Source organism: Molossus molossus, unplaced genomic scaffold (genome assembly GCF_014108415.1).
Source record: "Molossus molossus isolate mMolMol1 unplaced genomic scaffold, mMolMol1.p scaffold_m16_p_17, whole genome shotgun sequence".
Classification (NCBI taxonomy): Eukaryota; Metazoa; Chordata; class Mammalia; order Chiroptera; family Molossidae; genus Molossus; species Molossus molossus.
In genome coordinates, this window is record NW_023425352.1 from 54,369,892 (window position 1) to 54,394,078 (window position 24,187).

At 43.0% G+C, this 24,187-nt stretch overlaps 2 protein-coding genes and 1 pseudogene across 5 annotated transcripts in view; 1 reads left to right on the plus strand and 2 right to left on the minus strand.

Moving 5' to 3' along the window:
* The window catches only part of ANXA7 (annexin A7), a 32,601-nt gene extending 31,496 nt beyond the window's left edge, over positions 1-1,105 (minus strand). For all 4 annotated transcript variants that reach the window (XM_036265245.1, XM_036265247.1, XM_036265246.1 and 1 more), the window contains exon 1: positions 1,053-1,105. The gene's annotated coding sequence lies outside the window, so the exon portion shown is untranslated. The remainder of the gene's footprint in view (positions 1-1,052) is intronic.
* Positions 1,106-11,140: 10,035 nt separating this feature from the next.
* MSS51 (MSS51 mitochondrial translational activator) overlaps positions 11,141-24,187 on the minus strand; it is a 28,981-nt gene continuing 15,934 nt past the window's right edge. Inside the window, exons 2-8 of the mRNA XM_036265422.1 lie at positions 17,814-17,848; positions 15,538-15,818; positions 13,862-14,017; positions 13,149-13,273; positions 12,381-12,947; positions 11,704-11,797; positions 11,141-11,360 (exon numbers count right to left, since the gene is read on the minus strand). Of these exons, the coding sequence (XP_036121315.1) occupies positions 11,141-11,360; positions 11,704-11,797; positions 12,381-12,947; positions 13,149-13,273; positions 13,862-14,017; positions 15,538-15,818; positions 17,814-17,816 (1,446 nt within the window). The 5' untranslated portion in view covers positions 17,817-17,848. The remainder of the gene's footprint in view (positions 11,361-11,703; positions 11,798-12,380; positions 12,948-13,148; positions 13,274-13,861; positions 14,018-15,537; positions 15,819-17,813; positions 17,849-24,187) is intronic.
* Positions 14,234-14,697, plus strand: LOC118632369 (annotated as a pseudogene).

Here is a 24,187-nt window from a genome sequence, read left to right on the forward strand (position 1 = left end):
ACAAACAGGAAAAAGGAAGGGTGAATGATGATGGCCAATGGCAGATACAGTTTTCCAAAACCTGCCTCTTGTTTGGGAAGGGCCGTTTAAACCAGTCGGCAAGGGTCCTTGGATCAGGAACTGGAGGCATGGCTAGCTTCTGCGTGGACAGGACAGGCAGCCACCACCAGACAGTGATGAGGCTTAAACTTGCCTGGTAAAAATGAGCTCTTCTACCTGCCTATCCAGACTTGAAACTCCTTCCCAGCCTGAGGTAACTCATTACACTCATTATCTAACTAGGACAGATTACTTTATCAGATCAGCTCCCTATCAGCTGGCGAAAGTAGGCAGTTAAAAGGCAGTTGGATGACTTATTTCCATCTGTCTGTGGTGGACACCAGCCATTTCCGGGAAGTGTTCGCACAGGATGGGCTGCTAACTGCACACGTTTGCCGGGCAGCTCGGGAAACAGGAAGCAGATCTAGAATGCTACTTCCCAGAACAGTTTCCAAGAAGCATAAACCTGAAGCAGCGCACAATTTCAGGCCAACGCACGGCGTCCTGGGGCTTACTAAATAAGTACGGTACAAATTTCCCAAGTTTCCCTAAATTTGCTGTGTCACCGGAAGGTCTCGTCACCGGCCCGACTTAGCTCTCAGTGCTGCCCACTGGTTCCTCCTCAGCCTTCCGTGAGGTCGCGGCCGCCGGCCATCCTCCGGCCTCAGCCCCTCCACCTGTGGTCCACCTGCCTGCGCGCGGGCGTCACGGCTCCCGCGGATCTCCGCACGGAGGAGCGGCACCGAGAACCCCAGCAGGACTTCCCGTCTCCCGCCCCCGGCCCAGCAGCCTCGCCCACCCCATCCCAGTGCGCCCCCGCCGGGCAGCGGGGTCCGGACACGCGCACGTCGCGTCGCCCGCCACCGGGAGGCCCGCAGGCCCCTGCACCGCCCGCTGGCGCGGGGAGAAGCGCGGGGCCCCGCCATCTCTCCGACGGCAGGCCTCAGAGCGGGCCGGGGCGAGGTGACCGAGGGGGGCGAGGGGTGGCAAGGCTAGGGGGCACCGCTCCTCACCTGACACCGGGGAGCAGCGTCACAGCCCAGCCCAGTCCGCGGCAATATGGAGCCTGGGGCGGGCCCGGGGAGGGCGGGGCGCCGGGGCCGCCGAGCCAGCCCGTTAGCATCGCCGCTGCAGCCGGGAACGCCCCTGGGCAGGAGGGGGCGGTGCCGGGCTGGGGGCGGCCCCAGGACCCCTGCTCGGCGTTCCCTTGTCCCCGCCCTGGGCTCTACCTGCGGGGAAAGACGTTCCCTTGGCTGGGCCAACCAGTTTTACCACATTTATCCGTAGCAGGGACCGCGCCCAGTCGCGTTTGGGCTCTCTAGTAGTAGGTCGCTGGGGAAGGCGAAGCGGTTCTGAGGACTCCCAGGCCCCTTCGGTGGTGGGTGGCAGACGAGGGCTGAGACTGAAGGCCAGGGGCAGCCTGTCCGCCTCCGTCCTCCCTTGTATCTTTAACAGAGGTTCTCAACCTGTGGGTGGCGACCCTCTTGGGAATCAAGGGACCCTTTCACGGGGTGACCTAAGACCATCAGAAAACATTTTTCCAATGGTGATTCATAACAGTATGAAGTAGCAATGAAAATAATTTTATGGTTGGGGGTCACCACAACATGAGGAACTGTATTAAAGGGCCATGGCATTAGGAAGGTTGAGAACCATTGAATCTAGAGACAAGGACGGGTGTCTTTTATTAGCCCTCTGTAAAATGAATATTTATTGGAGTTTCTAGATAGTCGGAACTCCAAAACCAGAAAGAAGTGGTTGGGTGTTTTCAGGCTCCCCTGTACTAGAGCACTGTCATGTGACACACACTAGCATTAAACATTTGAGGCAATTTCAAGGGCCCAGATCAGTATCTTCAATTCATTATGAGAGTTTATATTCCACAGTAGAAACCATTGAGCTACCTTTTACAGTGGTTCTCAAAGTGTGGTCTGCAGACCGGCAGCAGCAACATCACCTGGAAACTTGATAGAAATGCAAATTATTGGGTTCCACCTTATATCTACTGAATCAAACTCTAGGGGTGGAATCCAGCAATCTGTTGTGTTTTATTGATTGAATTTTTTTTATTAATTTATTTTTGTTACAGATGTTTCTCCTTCCCCCCCCCCATTGACACCCTCCTCCCCATACCCCCCACTCCATCCCCAGCTTTGTTGTTCGTGTCCTTCAGTTATGTGTATATGCATATGAGTTCTGTGGTTTATCTTTTCCCTACCCCCCACCCCTCTTCTGAGGGTTGTCAGTCTCTACCCTACTTCCATGTCTCTGGGTCTACCCTGTTCCTCAGACTGTTATGTTCATTATAGTCCACAAATAAGTGAGATCATGTGATATTTGTTTTTCTCTGCTTGGCTTGTTTCACTTAGGATAATACTCTCCAGGTCCCTCCATGTCGTCTCAAAGGATAAAAGATCTTTCTTTTTTACAGCTGCATAGTACTCCATTGTGTATATGTACCACTGCTTTTTTATCCATTCGTCTACTGATGGACACTTGGGCTGTTTCCAGATCTTAGCTATTGTAAATAGTGCTTCTATGAACATGGGGGTACATATATTCTTTCTGATTGGTGTTTCAGGCTTCTTAGGGTATATTCCTAGAAGTGGGATCACTGGGTCAAATGGCAATTCAATTTTTAATATTTTGAGTTATTGATTGATTTTAGAGAGAGGAAAGGAGAGAGAGAGAAACATCTATTTGTTGTTCCACTTATTTATGAATTCATTGGTTGATTCTAGTATGTGCCCTGACAGGATGGGGCCACCACCACCCCAACCTCGGCCTATGGGTACCAGGTATAACTAACTGAGCTACCCAGCCAGGGCCCAGCAATCTGTTTTAACAGGCTGTCCTGGTAGCTGAAGATAAATGAAAAAATGTCCTCGGGTGAGAATTAAAAAAAAAAAATCTTAAGTGAGGTGTGCTATCTCTCTAAGGAGCATTGCTGAGCCTTTCCCTTCCCCCTCTTCTTCTTTCCCCCAGGACATTACCTCTGCCTTTCTCTCTCCTAAGCTCCAAGGGCCCTCTACTACCTCTGTAACTTTCTAAACAAAATTTCTCTTTAAAAATATGTTTGTATTGATTTTTTGAGAGAGAGAGAAGAGGGGAGAGAGAAAAACATCAATAAGAGAGAAACATCCATCGGCTGCCTCCTGCATTCCTGCGTGCAACCTACTAGGGATCGAGCCCGCAACCCAGGTATGTGCCCTGACCAGGAATCCAACAATGATCTCTCAGTCCATGGAAGGACGCTCAATCCACTGAGCCTCATCAGAAAGGCTTAAATAAGCTTTCTTATAATTTGAAAACATATTTTTTTAAATGAGAAGAGCAAGATATACATGTTCTCAAATAAAGAGTGAAGTGGAAGGTACGTGAGGAAGGTCACTGACAAATTTAAACAAACTGCATAACACTGGCTACCCAGGACTTTTCCCCAGATCCTACTAGTCTGCCTACCTGGCAAATAGCTGGCCTTCCTGTCCAATCTGCCCCCAGAGACCTCTGGAATTTAAGCAGTCCCTAACACTGTCTTTACTCATCTTCACTCTGCACTATTCCCTTGGTGATCTCATCCCCACCCTTTCCTCTGCTTTAACTATCACCTTAAGAGAATATTTTCCAAACCTCTTATTTTCAGCCCACTCTCCTGAGCTATAGGCCCAAAGATCCAATAGCCTATTCAGATACTACCTCTAGATTTCCCACTTCATCCTTTCAATGTGCCCTTCTTTCCTGACACACAGGCCCTTCGGGATCAGAGGCTTTCCTCATGCTTCCTCTGCTTAGAAATCACAGCCCACCTTCGAACAATTATTCATCTATTAAGACAATTCAAAGACTGCCCATCTGTTTCCTGCTTCAAAAACTTTTCCTGACCTTCTAGTGCTGTTCTTTACCTTCCCTTAGGTAGACTTGATTACTCCCCTTTTGCACCCAACTAAACCTTTTATAGGTGTCTACTGTATAGATGGCACATTTAACAGTAGAGTCATAGCACATAAGCATTTAACTTACTTGTATTCAATCACATAAACTTCACAGAAACAAAACAAAACAGCTCTGAAGGTCATCATATGCTACAGAATTCATATGAAATAGGAGCCATTATGTTCCTCATAATGTGAACATTCCATTGTGTCAGAGTCTACTTTTTGTACAGTTGGAGCAGTCATTTTGTCCCCAGGGAACATTTCACAATGTCTGAAGACATTTTTGGTTGTCACAAATGGGGTGGGGAAGTGTTACTAGTATTCAATGGGTAGAGGACAGGGATGTTACTAAACATTCTACAATACACTGGACAGCTCCCTACAACAAATAATTTTTCAGCCAAAAGTGTGAATAGTGCTGAGGTTAATAACCCTGTATAATCTTTCTAAAAAATAAGTTGGGTCATATCATCCCCTTGATTAAACTCCTCCAATAGCTTCCCACTGGATCCAGAACAAAATCCAAACTCCTGGCCATGGTTTATTAGGCCCTATGTAATCTGGCCCCTGCCTACCTCTATGACCTCATCCCTCTTCAACTTCCTTCTCAATCACTAAATCTGGTCAAAGTGGTCTTGTCTTCCAACATACCAAGCTTGTGCCAAAAATACATCAGAGATTCTCTGACTCTCCACACTTGTTATTGCTTCTACTCAGAATGTTCTCCACTATATGTACCATCTCAGATGTTACGCATCTCCTCAAAGATGTAGATATTCCCTAAACATCATAACATTAGTAGCCACCACTGCCATCAGTACCACTACCAGTTAGACACACTCATTACTCTATTTAACTTTCTTTTTTCTTTTTAAATACCACAGTATGAGCATGCCTTTTATTAATGGGTAAATAAGCAATTTGCCCTTCTTTTTTGGTTAATCCTCACCCAATAATATTTTTCCATTGATTTTTAAAGTGGAAGGGGGAGAGAGAGAGAGAAACATTGATATGAGAGAGAGAGAGAGACATCGATTGGTTGCATGACCCCGCCAGGGGCTGTGGATTGGATCTGCAACCCAGGTACATGCCCTTGACCAGGAATCAAACCTGTAACCCTTTGGTGTGCAGGCTGATGCTCTAACCACTGAGCAAAATTGGCCAGGGCTAAAGATTTTTCACTGACTTTTTAGAGAGAGGGAGGAAGGGGGAGAGAGAGAAAGGTCTATGTGAGAGCAAAACATTGATTGGCTGCCTCCTGCATGCCCACTACTGGGGATCGAGCCTACAGCCTGGGCATGTGCCCTGACTGGGAATTGAATCAGCGACCTCTCAGTGCATGGGATGATGCCCAACCAACTGAGCCACATTGGCCAGGGCTGTATTTAACTTTCATCTTTTTCTCTCTTTCTTTTTTAAAATATTCTTTAAAAATATGTTTCTATTGATTTTTTAGAGAGAGAGGAAGGGAGAGGGAGAGAGACATAGAAACATTGATGAGAGAGAAACATCAATTGGCTGTCTCCTGCACACCCCCCACCAGGGATCGACCCCAAAACTTGGGCATGTTCCCCTACCAGGAATAGAACTGGTGACCTCCCCGTGCATGGGACGATGCTCAATCCACTGAGCCATACTGGCCAGGCTTTTAAAATATTTTTATTGGTTTTTAGAGAGAGAGAAACATTGATGTGAGAGCAGAACATCAATTGGCCGCTTTTACTTTCTTTATAGCACTTTTAAAAAATCTGAAATTCTTCATGTGTGTTGTTTATTTCCCCCTACTATAGTAGAATATAAGCTCCTTGAGAACAGGGATATCTCTAGAGTCTAGTAATAAATGTTCAATAAATATCTGATTAACTACAACAGGACCCCCAAATCCACAGCAAACTATTTCATCTGGTAATCAACTAAATAAAAGTAGAGATCTGTATCCAAACTGGAAGAAAAACTGGTAGATTGTTGAGACAAGGATATGTTGAAATCTAATGTAGTATTATCCTAAGGGATTTTCTTTTCTTTTTATTTTTTATTTATTTATTTGTTTATTTATTTTTTATTTTTTTTATCCTCACCCGAGGATATTTTTCCATTTTTTGTTCAGATAGAGTGGGAGGGAGAGAGAGGAAGGGAGAGAGAGACAGAAACGTCGATGTGAAGGGACACATCGAGTGGCTGCCACCCGCACGACCAACCAGGGCCGGGGACAAACTGCAACCGAAGTACGTGCCCTTAGCGGGAACCGAACCCGGGTCTCTCCGGACCGCAGGCCGACGCTCTAACCGCTGAGCCAAACCGGCCAGGGCCCTAAGGGATTTTCAATGTTGTTTTGAAAATACAATTTTTTTTTTTTTCAATTCATCTACTGACTTTACAAATATAACTCTATTATAGTGCCCTTGCTTATGTAAGTCTTCTATTAAACTGTAAACACTTTGAAGGCAAAAGCCATCTTAGAATCTTCAGCATTTATCATGAAGCTAGGTATTTAATTTTTTGTTTTTGTTAATTCTCACCCAAGGATATTTTTTCCATTGATTTTTTAGATAGAGTGGAAGGCGGGGAGAGAGAGAGAGAGAGAGAGAGAGAGAGAGAGAAACATTGATGTGAGAGAGACACATCTATTGGTTGCCTCCTGTGTGACCCTGACCAGGATGGTGATCAAACCTGCAACCCAGGGATGTGCCCTTCATCGGAAATCAAACCCAAGCCCCATCAATCCATGGGCTGATGCTCTAACCACTGAGCCAAACCAGCTAGGACTGAAGCTAGGTATTTAGACTTTTATGTACTATCACCACCATTCTACTGAGCTGGAAATTTTTTGTCACCTGTTACTATGTGGTTTGTGTATCCTAATTAGACTCTAATAGGTATATACATTTCATCACAATCAGTAACCAAACCCTAAATATTTTACTTTCATGTTCTATCTACAAAATGTCACTGTCCATTTATTTATTCACTTGTTATAGCTAGAAATCACCTCTTCCTGTCTATGCCCACCTTAGCTGACATCTGCATTATCTCATCTGAACCATAACAATAGTATCCCAATTTACTTTTCCATCATTAAACCTTCTTATACAGTACTGTCAGTTCATCTGTTTTTGTTACTGAATAAAATTCAAAGTGGTATACATTCAATAGCTATCATTTATAAGATAATTGATTTATGAATATTTTCTCCTTTTCATTTCCTTGATGGTGTCCTTGAAAGCACAAAGTTTTAACTTTGATAAAGTCTAATTTATCTCTTTTTATTTTGGTTGCTTATGCTTTTGGTGTCATATTTCAGAAATAATTACCCAATCTAACTTCATAAAGATTTACCCATTTTCTTCTTTAAAAAAATTTTTTTTTCTTTATTGATTATTTTAGAGAGAAAAGAAAGGAGAGAAAGAGAGATTCCCAGCTGGTGTGGCTCAGTGGTTGAGCATCGACTCACGCATCAAGCGGTCGCCGGTTCAATTCTTGGTTGAGGTACATGCCCAGGTTGTGGGCCCGATCACCATGCAGGAGGCGGCCAATCGATGTTCTCTCTCATCGATGCTTCCATCTCTCTCTCCCTCTCCCTTCTTCTCTCTCTAAAAATCAATAAAGAAAAAAAAATGTAAAAAAAAAAAAAAAGAAAGGAGAGAGACAGAGATAGAAACATCGATGAGAGAGAACATCAATTGGCCACCTCCTGCATGCCCCACACTGGAGATTGGGCCCTCAACCTGGACATGTGCCCCGACTGGGAATCAAACTGTTGACCTGTTGGTGCATGGATTGACACTCAACCACTGAGCCACACCAGCCAGGCCACCCCCTGTTTTCTTCTAAGAGTTACATAGTTTTAGCTCTTTAGGTCTTTGATCCATTTTGAGTTAATTTTTATATATTATGTGAGTAAGATCCAGCTTCATTCTTTTTCTTTTTTTTTAAATCTTCACCCAAAGACTTTTTTCATTTTTTTGTTCAGATAGAGAGGGAGAAAGAGAGAAAGATAAACATTGACATTAAAGGGACACATTGAGTGACTGCCTCCCTGCACGACCCCAACCAGGGCCGGTGACAAACTGCAACCGAGGTACCGGAATCGAACCCACGACTCATTGGTCTGTGGGCCAACACTCTAACCGCTGAGCAAAACCAGCCAGGGCCAGCTTCATTCTTTGCATGTGGATATCCAGTTGTCCCAGCACCATGTTAAAACATCTGTTCTTTTGCCCTGGCCAGTTTGGCTCAGTGGTTGGAGTGTCGGCCTGAGGACCAGAGAGTCCCGGGTTCGGTGCTCACTAGGGACACGTACCAAAGAAAAAAAAAATCTATTCTTTTCCCATTGAATTGTGGCAAAAATCAATTCAGTATAACTAAATTTATTTCTTGATTCTCAATTTTATTTTATTGATCTATATGTCTGTCCTATGCCAATACATTGTCTTATCATCCTTTGAAGTAAGTTTTATTTCTTTTATTTTTTTTTTCATCCTCACCCGAGGACATTTTTCCATTTTTTGTTCAGATAGAGCGGAAGAGAGAGAGAGAGAAACCTCGATGTGAAGGGACACATCGAGTGGCTGCCACCCGCACGACCAACCAGGGCCGGGGACAAACTGCAACGGAGGTACGTGCCCTTAGCGGGAACCGAACCCGGGTCTCTCTGTACCGCAGGCCGACGCTCCAACCGCTGAGCCAAACTGGCCAGGGCTGAAGTAAGTTTTAAAATAGGGGTATGTAGGTCCTCCAACTTTGCAAACATTTTCATTTAACTTTTTTTTAATACGTTTTTATTGATTAAAAAAATGTTTTTCCTTTACTGATTTTAGAGAGAAAGTGAGAGGGAGAGAGAGATGAAACATCAATGAGAGAGAACATCGACTGACTGCCTCCCACATGCCCCTCATTGGGGACTGGGCCCACAACCTGGGCATGTGCCCTGACCTGGAATCGAATTGGCGACCTTAATGATACTCTGGGTACTAGACATTATCCCCATGGAAACTTAATTTTAGCTTTCCCACAGGCAAAAAATATTTGGTGGTTGCCCAGGATTCATACTCAGATCTATATAAAGCTGACCCATTGGCTATGCTCCTTCTAGAATCCAGTCCCAATCTACCTTCCAGACTTAATTTATGCTAATCTCCCAATGGACCCTAAACTATCTCCTATGCTGTTCTACCTCTGAACTTCTGCTCCTATTGTTCCTTCTATCTGAAGTGCCCTGCCCTCCATCTGTTTCATAAAAGTATAATTCATAAAACCTTCACTATCACTTGGCAAAGTGATCCCTCTTCTCACTCTATTTCCTTAGCACTGCAAGCCTCTCTCAGCTTTTTATTCCACCTTACACCTTGTAATAAAGATATCTATGTATATGTATTATTTCCCTTCCTAGGTTACGAATAAGGACCATGTCTCATTCTACTTTGTACTTCCTGAAAGCCCTAATACAGTACTTTTTCCAGGATAGGTACTAACTAAGATGTTTTGAAAGAATAAATGAATTCTGACATTACCCTATCAAAGCAGGCAATAAAAATGTATAGGTGTGGCCCTGACCTTGTTGGAGCATTGCCCCCAATACACCAAGGTTGCAGGTTCAGTCCCCCTTCAGGGCACATATAAGAATCAACCATGAATGCATGGATAAATGGAACAACAAACAGATGCCTCTGCCTCTCTCTGCCTCTCTCTCTCTCTCTCTCTCTCTCTCTCTCTCTCTCTCTCTCATCAATAAATAAAAATTTTGCCCAGCCACTGTGGCTCAGCAGTTGAGCATCGACCCATGCACCAAGAGGTCGCCGGTTCGATTCCCGGTCAGAGCACATGCCCAAGTTGTGTGCCCAGTCCATGCAGGAGGCAGCCAATCCATGTTTTCTCTCATCGATGTTTCTGTCTCTCTCCCTCTCCCTTCCTCTCTCTCTGAAATCAATAAAGAAAAAATTAAATTAAATAAATAAATAAAAATTTTAAAACAAGAATGTACGTATAGGTGTGTGTTAGGGTTGGGGTGGGGCACTGAGGTCCTGGCAAGGTTGTAGGAATGAACACCTTCAGAATATCCTAATCCTGTGAGTGTGATAAAAGAAGAAAGACATGCCCTGGCCAGTTTGGCTCAGCGGTTAGAGCGTCGGCCTGCGGTCCGGAGAGACCCGGGTTCGATTCCCGCTAAGGGCATGTACCTCGGTTGCAGTTTGTCCCCGGCCCTGGTTGGTCGTGCGGGTGGCAGCCACTCGATGTGTCCCTTCACATCGAGGTTTCTCTCTCTCTCCCTTCCTCTCTCTCCCTCCCACTCTATCTGTACAAAAAATGGAAAAATATCCTCGAGTGAGGATAAAAAAAAAAAAAAAGAAGAAAGACATGAGACAGGGTGTGGCAGAGTGGCAGGTCCAAACACAGAACTGGTGTTAATCACTCCTTTGACAAGAGAGAAACTTCCAGTTGTGAAGTATTGTATGTGTAAACAAGTAACACTCACCAGTGAATAGGAAATAAAAGCAAATGACTTAAGAAGCCTCCAACTGAATTTATTGTGGTATAGACAGGTGATAACAAATAATTCAAATATATTTAAATAAAGTCTGATATAACCTGGAATATCTAAAATAGAACACCAGGACAACACTCTGCTTGCTCTAGGGCTAGAAATCACCAATAGAAAATATGAAAATCAGATATTTATCTTGAAAACACCAGGAAATAGAACAGTGTGCCAATCCTTACAACCTCCCCCAGGTTCCCACCACTTTTCTGACTTGCCCTTTCTTGCACTCCTTCAAGTCATTAACGCCTCTCAATTTTTTAGACTGAATTGCTGAATAAGAAATCTTTTTCAAAATAAGACTTTTCTCCTTGTTGCCATCTGGTTCAAGTCAAAAGGTATAACTTTCGCACAAAGGGAACTATTAGGAACTCTAGGCTCTGGGAAGACTGATACCAAGGCCTCTTGCCAGTCTAGAATCCTGTCTCTAGAAGCTACTTGTGGCTAACCTCTCAGAAATCACATAGGAGTCACATCACATAGGAGCTCCCATTCTGCTTAGAAGCTTTACCTGGACAACAAGGTTTAGAATTTAGCCAGTTTCAAAGTTGGCAATAAACTGGCGTCAGCAGGGTAATTTTATCACAACCTCCTCTTTTCTACATAGCCAGTCAGAATCTAGCCAAGCTATTTAAACCCCACCATCTACTTTCTCTTCCAATTGCCTCTTATCCAGCTGGCAGGAGCTTCCAAGAGATGTGATATAGTAGGCACTGCAGTATACTGGCTGCTTGTTGGGGTTGGAATAGACCTGTTCAGGTTTGAGGGACGGGAAAGGGTTGGCTCCATAGGCAATGATGTGCATATCCAGGTCTAACAGAATCTGCAAAGAGGCTGCCAACTCCTGGTAGCTATGGGAGACAGATAAGAAAAATTACTCTGCTGATTATGAGAGAGAAAGGAGATAATCTGCTGAGAACTTGGCATTTCTGGACTCATCAAGCCCCAAAGTTACCTAAGTTTGGACTAGGCAAGAGCTATCCCTCTCTTACTCCCTCCCAAATGTCTCACTAATTATCAGCTTACTACTAACATAGGCCTTTGTTTCAAGGGGACGAGAAAGTCAAGTGTGAGAAGGATGAAGATCCTCACCAGAAGGCAGAAGATGAGCAAGGGAAAGAGAAATAAGCTCATCTATATAAGTAGAGGTGTGAGTGAGTCAGGAAGGTATCACAAATAGGAAGAGGTCCAAACCTGTAAACAGTAATCAGTGTAGGGATCTTATAATCACGAAGTAGCAGAAGGGTGGGCAGCCAAGCCTCCATCAAGTCCGGGGAAGCGTGAAAACCTATGGAATAGAGAGGGGAAGACCTTAAGCAGATAATTCTCTATGTCCACCTAATATTCACCTTGCTCACTTCTAATGCTCATTTACCACTGTCGCCCACCCCAGGTTCTTCAATGGAAAATTCTGAACTCAGGTGTAGCACATATGGCTAATGATCAACAAGGTCATCATCAAATTGTGTTTAACCTGACCAAAGGAATGGGGCTCCAAAGATAGAAGATACAAGAACCAGAATGGCACCCTGACTGGTTTGGCTCAGTGATTAGAGTATCGGCCCTTGGACCAATGAGTTGTGGGTTCGATTCCAGTCAAGGGCACGTACCTCAGTTGCAGTTTGGTCCCAGCCCTGGTCAGGGTCATGCAGCAGGCAACTAATCGACATCTCTCTCTCAAATCAATGTCTCCTTCTCTCTCTTTCTATCTCTCTGTCTCTTTTTCTCTCCCTCCCTCCCTCCTTCCCTCCCTCCCTCTCTATCTGAAGAAAAATGGAAAAGTATCCTTGGATGAGGATTAAAAAAAAAAAAGTCAGATGGAAAATTCTCAGGGGACCCACCTAATATTCCCCTGAACAAATAACTCTTACCTGGATGGAATGCCACCACCAAATCTGGATGGGCTGTCTGCCCAGTCTCTACCTGCTCCTCCCAGAAGTTATGATAGAGGCCCCTATGGCCACTAAGCTGAATTGTGCCAGGTTCCACAGGTGAAGTTGAGGTGCTCTGTGAAAAGCCAGCAGCAACATCTACACCCACCATTACTATACGGAGGCCAAGGTGTCCAGGAAACATGTAACCAAGCTCATCATAGTCCCCGGGGCGAGTGAGAAATGTCTCCGCATGGGAAGCACCAACTATATGCACTGTGCTTCCTCCGATCTTCTTAACATTTATCCCCAAGGCCCGAAGCCCAAAGCCCAGTGTCAAAGGCCGTGATAGGACATCCGTCAGGAGTCGCTTCAAAGAGCCCTGCAGAACATCTGGGTCTGGCCTTGGCCTTCCTACACTGGCCCACAGTGTGGTCATGGCATGACTACCTAGCATAGCATCCAATGTAGCATCTAGCTGTAAACGTCGCATGGAAAACCAGGTGTCCCAGCCCTGTATAACTTCAGCCAGCCATGGCCAAGGTCCTGAGGGTAGGACAAAATCTCCTGCAGAAAAGAAAGAATAAGAAAGAAGTGGCCTAATCCTTTCCTGGTTTCAATATTCCTTCTATTTCACTCTCCTAACCTGTAACCAGGAATGTCCCACTACCCAGCCCCACTCAGTTCCTCATAACAACATGTTTTCATATCTCTAAGTACAGTCAACTTTGACCATTATGGCAGAGTTCCCCAACACCACCACTCCACCTGTGACCAGAAGCCATTCCATGAGACGGTCCACAGCTACAAGACGCAGCTCTTGACAAACCCTCCTGTGTGCTGGCCAATCTGACCTCTGGCACTCCGGACCACAGTAATAGACATTTCTGCACCTGAGAGAATAAGCCCCAAACATATTTGTTCCTAAGTTTAAAACTTAGAGAACATCTAGGGAAGAGAATTGATATTCCTGTTCCTAGAAAGAAGTACTACTGGGTAAGGAAGACAAGGAGAGGAATGGTGGCTGATGCACCAAATTTGGGGACTATTTTTGGAAGGAGGACAGGAGATACTGGGAATGCAATTTCTTTCCTGGGTCAGAGTGACACCTCAGTCTCTACCGGCAACAACTCACTTTTTATATCCCTTACTGGAAAAATAACTCCAGGAGTTTGTGGCTGCCCTCTTATCATGGGTATGTCTCGACTCCAACCTCCCCAGAACAGATTATGGTCTTACCCCTTGAGTACTCAAGAAGAGGAAGGGAGAGAGGATAGTACTGTGATCTCTGTCTGACTTACCCATAACACAAAACATAAGCAGGAGCCCAACCCTTTTCTAATCTCTCTGTGGTCTGGATCATACAAAATGAAGAGTAGGCCTTAAATTATTCTGAAAATGCTCAGACCTTCCCTCCCACAATGAGATCTTAGAACAGGACCATTTCTGGATGTCTCCCCTGTTAGCCCCTGACTGGTCACCTCTTGCAGTGCCGGAGGACCTTGGAGTCTGAAAGGCCACTAGGGAGTACTCTACAGTGAGCACAGAATCGGAATGTGTCCTCCATCTTCTGGAACATTTCTTCAATGCATCGAAATCCAAAGCCTGATACAGGAGTATCCCCATCTATCACCAACCTGCAGAGACAGCATGAAAAGGAGCAGCAACAGGAAAAAGAATATCTCCAAACTCTCTCATAACTCCTCCCTTGTCTCCAACATACAGGGGTGGGCAAAGGTAGGTTTACAGTTGTTCATATGGAAAAAGACAATACAATGACTAATAAATAGTAATACAAGAATAAACTCTGGCTTCCTTTCCAATCCACCATCTGTGGTGAAATTGCCACCAAGATGCAGATTTTCATGAAAGCCCTTACAGGGAAAGCCATCACTCTCGAGGTTGAACCCTCAGATACAACAGAAAATGTAAAGGCCAAGATCCAGAGTAAGGAAGGAATTCCTCCTTATCAGCAGAGACTGATCTTTGCCCACAAGCAACTGGGAGATGGGTGTACTTTGTCTGACTACAACATTCAAAAGGACTCCACTCTCCATCTTGTGTTGAGACTTCGTGGTGGTGCTAAGAAAAGGAAGATGAAGTCTTGTACCACCCCAGGAAGAATAAGCATAAGAGAAAGGTTAGGCTGCTGTCCTGAAATATTACCAAGTGAATGAGAAGGCAAAATCAGTTGCCTTTGGCGGGAGTGCCCTTCAGATGAATGTGGTGCTGGAGTTTTTATGGCAGCCACTTTGACAGATGATATTGTGGTAAATGTTGTCTGACCTATTGCTTCAACAAACCGGAAGACAAGTAATTGTATATGGGTTAATAACAGACATGAACTAACATTAAAAAGAGGAAACTCTGTTTTGCACACTCACAACCGTAGACCTACTTTTGCCCATCCCTCTATTTCTACCTACTGCCATCATTTCTGACTTAAGCAAATTTTATATCTATATAGAGAGAGATATTAAATATGCACTTTTATTTTTATTAACTTTTTAGAGGAAGGGGGAGAGAGAGAAAGAGAGAGAGAAGCATCAATATGAGAGAGAAACATTAACCGGCTGCCTCCTGCACACTCCCGGACCAGGGATTGATCCTGCAATCTGGGTATGTGCCCTGACTGGGAATAGAACCCACCACATTTTGGTGTACGGGACGACACTCCAACCAGTTGAGCCATGCTTGCCAGGGTACAAATTACACACACACACACACACACACACACACACACTCATATACACACACACACACACACACATAAAATATATATATATACATATATATTTTTTTTCCATCATTGATTTTAGAGATAGAGTAAGGGAGAGAGAAACATCGATGAGAGAGAACATTGATTGGCCACCTCCTGCATGCCCCTCTCTGGAGATTTGGCCCACATCTTGGGCATGTACCCTGACCAGGAATCGAACCAGCGACCTCTTGGTGCATGGATCGACGCTCAACCACCGAGGCACACCGGCCGGGCATATTTTTAAATTTCTATAGTAATAAACTGGCAAAAGTCAGGGTGAGAAAAATCCCTTTTAGCAAATACCCCCTTATCCCCAAGTTATATTCCCTCTCCACGTTTTGAAATTACTTCTACCAGAGACAATATATTTGCTCTTCCATAGATCTAGTCACTCACTTGTATTCTTCATAGCTTTTCATGTTCAGCTTTTGAAGAATAAGCTGGGATAGGCCAGGAACATTTTTCTCCAAGGAGTAGAAGCCAAGTGCATCAATGCTAGGGCCAGGTTTTGAGAAGGTCAGAGGCACAGGAGTCACAACTGTGGGTGGAGTCACAACTGTGGAAGGGGTCACAGCTGTGGGAGGGGTTACAGCTGTAGGAGCCATTGATGAGAGAGATTTCTTGTGCCTTCGTCGCCGGGGCCGTGGAGCCATGACCTGTCCACTGATACCTGGAGACTATTTGTGGACAAGATATGGAATGATATTTTGCAAGATAGATACATATGACATATTTTCACATGTTTGACCTTTCTTATTCTAGTTTCTCAAACCTAGGTATCAGCAAGGTTTATTTTTTATCTACTGATTATTGATCACTATGGGCAGTTGTGAAAAACAGAGGGGAAATGTTACATATGAAGTTCTATATAAAATATAAATATATAGCCCGACTGGTATGGCTCAGTGGACTGAGCGTCATACCATGGACTGAGAGGTCCTGGTTCAATTCCAGGTCAGGTCACATGCCTGGGTTGCGGGCTCAATCCCCAATAGGGGGCATGTAGGAGGCATCCAATCAATGTTTCTCTCTCTCACATCGATGTTTCTCAATTCCTTCCTCTCTTTCTAAAAAAAAATCAATAAAAAAATATTTAAATTTTTTTTAATAGATATAAATATATGTAAGTAATGCACAGAAAAAGGTCTGGCAGGGCTCATCTAAAACCAATAAAAGTGATTAACTGAGGAAAAGAGACACTAAGATAGGAACTGAGTTGATCAATGGAGATTTTAAACTTAATTGTAATGTTTTACTTTTTTATACAAAAAATATATTCATGTAGTATTAGTGTATTTAAAAAATCAACTTAAGGACATACAAATGGCTAAGAGACATATGAAGAAATGCTCAACATCACTAATCATCAGAGAGATGCAAATTAAAACCACAATGAGGTATCACCTCACACCTGTCAGAATGGCCACCATCAACAAATCATCAAACAAGTGTTGGCGAGGGTGTGGAGAAAAGGGGACTCTAGTACACTGCTGGTGGGAATGCAGACTGGTGCAGCCACTATGGAAAACAATATGGTGTTACCTCAAAAAATTAAAAATTGGCCCTGGCCGGTTTGGCTCAGCGGTTAGAGCGTCCGCCTGCGGTCCGGAGAGACCCGGGTTCGGTTCCCGCTAAGGGCATGTACCTCGGTTGCAGTTTGTCCCCGGCCCTGGTTGGTCGTGCGGGTGGCAGCCACTCGATGTGTCCCTTCACATAGATGTTTCCCTCTCTCTCTCTCCCTCCCACTCTATCTGTACAAAAAAAAAAAAAAAATTTAAAAATTGAACTTCCATTTGACCCACTGATCCCACTTTTAGGAATATACCCTAAGAAGCCTGAAACACCAATCAGAAAGAATACATGTACCCCTATGTTCATAGCAGCACTATTTACAATAGCTGAGACCTGGAAACAGCCCAAATGTCCATCAGTAGACGAATGGATAAAAAAGCTGTGCTACATACACACAATGGAGTACTATGCAGCTATAAGAAAAAAAATCTCTTATCCTTTGAGACGACATGGAGGGACCTGGAAAGTATTATCCTAAGCAAAACAAGCCAAACAGAGAAAGACAAGTACCATATGATCTCACTTATTTGTGGAATATAATGAACATAACAGTCTGAGGAATGGGGTAGTTCCAGAGACGTGGAAGTGGGGTACAGACTGACAATCCCCAGAAGAGGGGGTAGTGGGGGAGAGATAAGCCACAGAACTTAAATGCATGTATGCGTGAACAATGAATGGACATGGACAACAAAGCTGGGGACAGGGCAGGGAGGGAGAGGGAGGGGGAATCAGTGGGGGAAAAGGAGAAACATCTGTAACAAAAATAAATAAATTAATTAAAAATAAATAAATAAATAATAAACTTAAAAGAGAGGAAAAAGCAACAGCAGTTTTGGCTGTACATAACGACCAATCTAATTTAGTTGGGAAAGTAAAATATTTGTTTTAAAAACCTATCATCACATTTATAAGCTAACCAAGAAGTGAAAATTAAATGCAATACAAAATGAGTACCACAATGCTGAGAGTTATGTAGTCAAAGCAAGTTATGTATGAGAAAAATTTCCTAAAGAGGTGAGTTTTGAAGTAGAATAAACCCTATACCGACACCCACCCACTACCCAGCAGGAACCCTGTGATTCCCTCCCTCCTTGGCTTACCATTCCTTCCACAAGTGCTGAGTCAACAAAAGGGACTATATTAAAAGAAATAAAAACATCCATTCATTCAATAAATATTTATTGATAAATCATTTACAAAATACTATAATGAAAAAAATTGTGAAAAATATACTTAACATCTAAATGTCTTATAGAGGGATTAAATGTAAACTATAGTATAAGGCAGCATATATATCCTATAAGAACAGTGAAACTAAAGCACTAATGGGAGATCTAAAGAAGTGAGTCTCTTCATAGAAAGATTTTATGAAACAGGGAGTAGTTGGAATAAGCCAACAATTTTCAACTAGTGTGCCGCAAGAATTTTTAAAACATGTAATTCAGAGGCACTGATTTAATAAAAGGGACAACTCTTTTCCCTTATATTATCAAATAAAAAAAAATGACAATCAATACAATAGCCGTGCAGTGTGAATAAATCAGAATTATAGCTTTTTTTTTTTTTTTTTAATCAGATCAGTAAATATATATTTTTGGGGTGCCGCAGAATTTTTGTAATTAGTTTATGTGTGTCATGAGATGAAAAAGGTTTAAAATCGCTGAAAGGGACCAAGAAAGATGGTAATACTTTGAATACAAAAAGAAGAAAAGGAATTCTAAACACAGAGAAGAGCATGAACATAGAAATAAAACATTCTGGGAAGTTAGTGGAATAGAATGGTTTGAGCTTGATTATTGAGTCTAAAGACCTAAACATAAGAGTTAAAATTACAATCTTATAAATTATTTTTTTTTTGGTACATGCCCTTAGCGGGAACTGAACCCAGGACTCTCTGGTCCGCAGGCCAACGCTCCAACCGCTGAGCCAAACCGGCCAGGGCAAATTACAATCTTATAAAAACACACAGGGGAAAGTTTCATGATATTGGATTTGGCAATTTCTTAGATATGACACAAAAAGTACAGGCAACAAAAGAAAAATAGATAAATTAGACTATATCAGAATTAAAAACTTTTGTGCAAAGGACAGAGTGAAATAGAAAATCATGGAATGGGAGAAAATATTTGGAAATCATATACCTGATAAGAGATTAATAGCCTGAACGTGTGAAGAATTCCTAAAACTCAACACCAAACAACCCAATTAAAAAGTGGGCAGAAGACCTGACCAGATATTTCTCCAAAGAAAATACATAAATTGCCAAAAGCACATGAAAAGATGTTCAATATCACTATTGTTGACAAAAGAACATCCAGCCTAAGAAAAAGTTTTATGAGAGTTTATTTGAACCAATCTGAGGTCAATTGCCAGGAAGCAAAATCTCAAAAGATTTTAAAAATGCTCCAGAGAACGACAGTTTTGCAGCTTATTTTTATATATTAGAATTAAAGGAAGAGCCCTGGCTGGTTTGGCTCAGCGGTTGGAGTGTCAGCCTGAAGTCCAGAGAGACCTGGGTTCGGTTCCCGCTAAGAGCACATACCTCGGTTGCAATCTGTCCCCGGCCCTGGTTGGTCGTGTGGGTGGCAGCCACTCAATGTGTCCCTTTCGTGTAGATGTTTCTCTCTCTCTCTTCCTCTCTCTCCCTCCCACTCTATCTGAACAAAAAATGGATAAATGTCCTCGGGTGAGGATAAAAAGAAAAAGAAGAATTAAAGCAAGAGACAGAAGCCCTGGCAGGTTTGGCTCAGCAATAGAATGTTGGCCCGTGGACCAATGAATCCCCGGTTCGATTCCAGCCAAGGGCACTACCTCGGTTGCAGTTTGTCCCTAGCCCTGGTCAGGGTCGTGCGGGAGGCAGCCAGTTGACGTGTCCCTTTCACATTGATGTTTTTCTCTCTCTCCCTTCTCTCCCTCTCTCTCTACCTGAAGATAAACAGAAAAATGTCCTCGGGTGAGGATTAAAAAAATAATAATAAATGAAGAGACAGGAGAAAGGTTACATGAAATCCATTGGTTTCATAGGGGAAGGGCACATAATAGGAATAGAATCACAGTTGTTTAATAATTATTCACCTTACTAAATATAGATGTTTTCTTACAGACCCTGGGAAACTATGGCGGATGCAGTGTGAAAAAGGAAAACAGAGTTGTAAAGATAAATTGCCCTTGAAGTCCAGGTGGCTCCATCACTCAGAAAGAAGATACATTTTGAGAGCAGACCAAGGACAGGACACACGCCTGAAGGGAGACAAATGGTTGAGAGCTAATCTTTACCAGGACAATAATAGAGAGCAGACCCTGGGAACTCTTGTAGTTGTTAGACTTTTTTTTCCCTCACCTTTTAACCTTATATAACGCTGGCTTGAGAGATGTCAGAGTGGTCCTTTCAGGGTGTAACACCTGGTCCTTTCAGGGTGTAACACCTGCTGCTCTCTCAGATTGCCAGCTATCTGATTAAATAAATGTATCATAAAGATTCAACCTTGTCTCTACTTAATTGACTCTGGTAGCAGTGGGCAGCACAGACCCTTTCATGTCGTTTCATTGGTAGATTAAGGGGGAGGAAGAAAGAAAAATAGGGAAATCTCTGGAATTGGATAAAAAATAAGAGACATACTTCTTTTACATTGGTGGGTACAGTATCATTAGTAATTAATATTTACAGCACATATAGTATTCAAGGAAACAAGATGACAATGAGGAGTTCTGTGGTCTCCTGCTCTGGTGCAGTGGGTATGCCCTGAGGGGTCTGGAAAAGACCATTATTCTGACATTTCAAAGGTATGTTATTTTAGATGCAAAAAGACAATAGACAGGTTCATTTAGTAAAGACTGACCTTTGTCAAGGAAACTACAGGCCTAGGACATGCCTACCAGCATGACCTGCTTTTAGTTAGGAAGTTTTATGTTCAGACCATCCTGTGTGGTTACTTGTGGCCCACCACACTGGCCTCTCCTGAGTTTGACAGGCTTAGTGTGTGGCCCCTTTTTTTGTCCAAACTAATCATTAGGAAAGTGAAAATCAAAACCACAACATACCACTTCACACCCTTTGGGATGGCTATTGTAAAAAAAACAAAAAACAGAAAATAACAAGTGTTGGTGAGGTGTGGGAAATGGGAACATTTGTACACTGATAGTAGGAATGTAAAATAGTACAGCCGCAATGGAAAACATTAAGGCGGCACTGCAAAAAAGTTAAACACATAATTACCATATGACTCAGCAATTTCCCTCTGAATGTCTACCCCAAATCATTGGAATCAGGTACTTAAACAAATGCTTATACCCATATGTTCATAGCACCACTATTCACAATAGCCAAAGAGTATAAAATCCCCAAAAGTCTACCAACACATGAATGAATAATGTGAAAAACAAGGTGGGGAGGGGCTTCTATGTAAAGTAACCTCACAGGGTGATCTGGTCAAAAATTCCTAACTGGGTAGGTCACACCCCCGGCATATAACTTTTATCTTTGCCTTAAGGAAGCTCTGTCCATTGTTTCTATGCATTTAGGTTAACATACCTATGAAATAAGCCTTACCACCTCATGAGCACATAATTTTGTTCACTATCCTGCAATCCAATCCCTACCTTGCTTTTTTCCATTTCCACATAATCTTCTTTAATTGCCTCCTTAATTTCAGCTGCAAAATTTATTCTCCGGGGCTTTGGAGAGTTTGCTCAAATGAACTCCTATAAAAACTTTTTACAGGTTTGGTCATTTCTTACTTTGACAATAAACAAATTGGGATATGTATAATGGAATATTATTCAGCCATAAAAAGAAGTACTGATAGATGCTACAACATGGATGAGCCTCAAAAAACATTATGCTAGTGCCCTGGCCGGTTTGGCTCAGCGGTTAGAGCGTAGGCCTGCAGTCCAGAGAGACCCAGGTTCGGCTCCCGCTAAGGGCATGTACCTCGGTTGCAGTTTGTCCCCGGCCCAGGTTGGGTCGTGTGGGTGGCAGCCACTCGATGTGTCCCTTTCACGTCGATGTTTCTCTCTCTCTCCCCCCCTCCCACTCTATCTGAACAAAATATGGAAAAATGTCCTCAGGTGAGGATAAAAAAAAAACAAAACATTATACTAGTGAATGAAGCCAGACATAAAAGGTCACATGTTATATAATTCCATTTATATGAAATATCAAGAATAGGTAAATTCAGCCCTGCTGGTGTGGCCCAGTGGTTGAGCATCAACCTATGCACCAAGTCGCCGATTCGATTCCCAGTCAGGGCACATGCCCAGGTTGTAGGCCCGATCCCCAGTGGGGGGCGAACAGGAGGCAGCCAATCTGTGTTCTCCCTCATCCATGTTTCTATCTCTCTCTCCCTCTTCCTTTCTCTCTCTCTAAAATCAATAAAATAAAATAAAAAATAAGTAAATCCAGAAACAGAAAGAATCATGGTTGCCAGGGGCTGGGTGGAAGAGGGGCATGGAGGGTAACTGCTTAATGGATATGAGGTTTTCTTTTGGGGCGATGGAAATGTTTCGTAACTAAACAGAGGTAGTGGTTACACAATATGAACATACTAAATGCCATTTTATTCCTCACTTTAAAAGGATTACTTTTATGTGAATGTCACCTCAATTTAAAGAAGAAAAAGGTATCCATAGAGGCTGAGAAGCTAAAACATTATTAACCCCTAGATTAACTGTCTCCAGGGACAGGGAAATATGAGATGATAAAAATACTGACAGTGGTTGGTTTGAATGAGGTAACTAACTATAAAAGTTCAAACCAGGGATCATGTTTTGTTACAAAAATGTTCTGACATTTAACCCTTCCAGACCAGATTTGTTACGAAAAAAACTCCAGAATCATCATTCTAATATCCATTATCTTACAACAATGGTTCTTGCAAACCCCTGTCCTCAGGTTAGTGGAAGAACTAATTTAGATTTTCCTTTGTATTTTCTTTCTCCTCATCCTTTCATTCCACCCCTTTAATCCTTCCCCCCTTGTCCCAGAGATGGATGATTTCAGAGTCCACAGAACAGAGAGCTAAACTCATCTGCATACCCTATCTTCTAAAGTCCCACCAATAAAGAAGAAATTAGACCTAATAATAGGTTATTTTAGGATTTAAGGCTCATGTCCCTTTACTAAAGGTGGATAGGATTGTGTTCACACCTTTGGACCCCATTTCCAATAACTGACCTGACTCTTCCCTCCACTTGTTTTTGTTTTTGTTGTTAATCCTGGCCCAAGGACATTTTTCTATTGATTTTTAGATAGAGTAGAAGGGAGGGAAAGAGAGAAACATCAGTTGGTTGCCTCCCCAATGACTCAGACCAGGGCCAGGGATCAGACCTGCAACCCAGGTATGTGCCCTTGACTAGGTATCAAACCTGAGACCCTTCAGTCCGAGGGTTAACGCTCTAACCATTGAACCAAACTGGCCTGGGCCACTTTCTTTTTTTATTCTCTCCTGAGGATAGGTATTGATTTGAGAGAAAGAGAGAAACATTGATGTGAGAAACATCAATTGGTTGCCTTACATATGTGCCACAACTAGGGATCAAACCCACAACCTAGGTTATGTGTCCTGACCAGAAATCCAACCCCCAACCTTTCGGTGTAGGAGATGATGCTCCATTCAACTGAGCCACACCAGCCAGGGTCCCTCCACTTTTAATAATCACACATTCTCATCACATTTCCATAACCATTGCATTTCTAGAAGAAGCATTTATCTGTTCTATCTATCCAGCCCCCTCAGGCAAGATAACTCTTGAAAAAATGAATTCATCTTTTGTTTATAGGTAGGTTGGAAAAGTATCTTTGATTCGAGACAACTCAAGAATCTTAAATCACAGAATTAATAATAAATATCTTCCTGATGTTCAACCAAAAGCCTTTAAGCTAACAATGGAAGCCAATTAAGACCAGACAGGTACTCATCTGCCTTTGCAAAGAGAGGTCTTCCTTCCGTTGAAGATTAACTCTTGGCTCTCTGGGGGTTGGTTGAACTGGCTAGAAGTCAAGCTTGGGGAGGAGTGGTGCTGGTGAAATCCCTGATGTCATAGTTTCCTGTGTTTACAGCAGATTCCTGATACAAATGAATTAATTTTCTGGCAGGAAGGTAAATAGGTAGAAATAAGGAGCCATGTCTTTGCACCTCATCTACAAACTCATGTGTGTTTGTGTCCCCCAGCCCCAGAATTCTCCAAGTTCAAGTTGTTGGGATGAGGAGGGTTCCTGAGAGAAAGGCAAAAAGAGAGGGGACAAGGGAGAGTTGGAAAGAATTATAGTAAGCGCTCAGAATTTTCCAGAGTTTGGAGCCTACCCCACCTAGAGAGGGAATCATTTTAACTTTTTTCTAGCCATCCCCAGTGACTTGGGCTCTAATTTATTCCCAGTATATATGAGAGAAAACACCAAGGCCTGGAGAGGACAGAAGACAACTAGAAAAACTCCTATCCTTCATCACTAACCCCCTAAAATATTAGTCTATTCCCA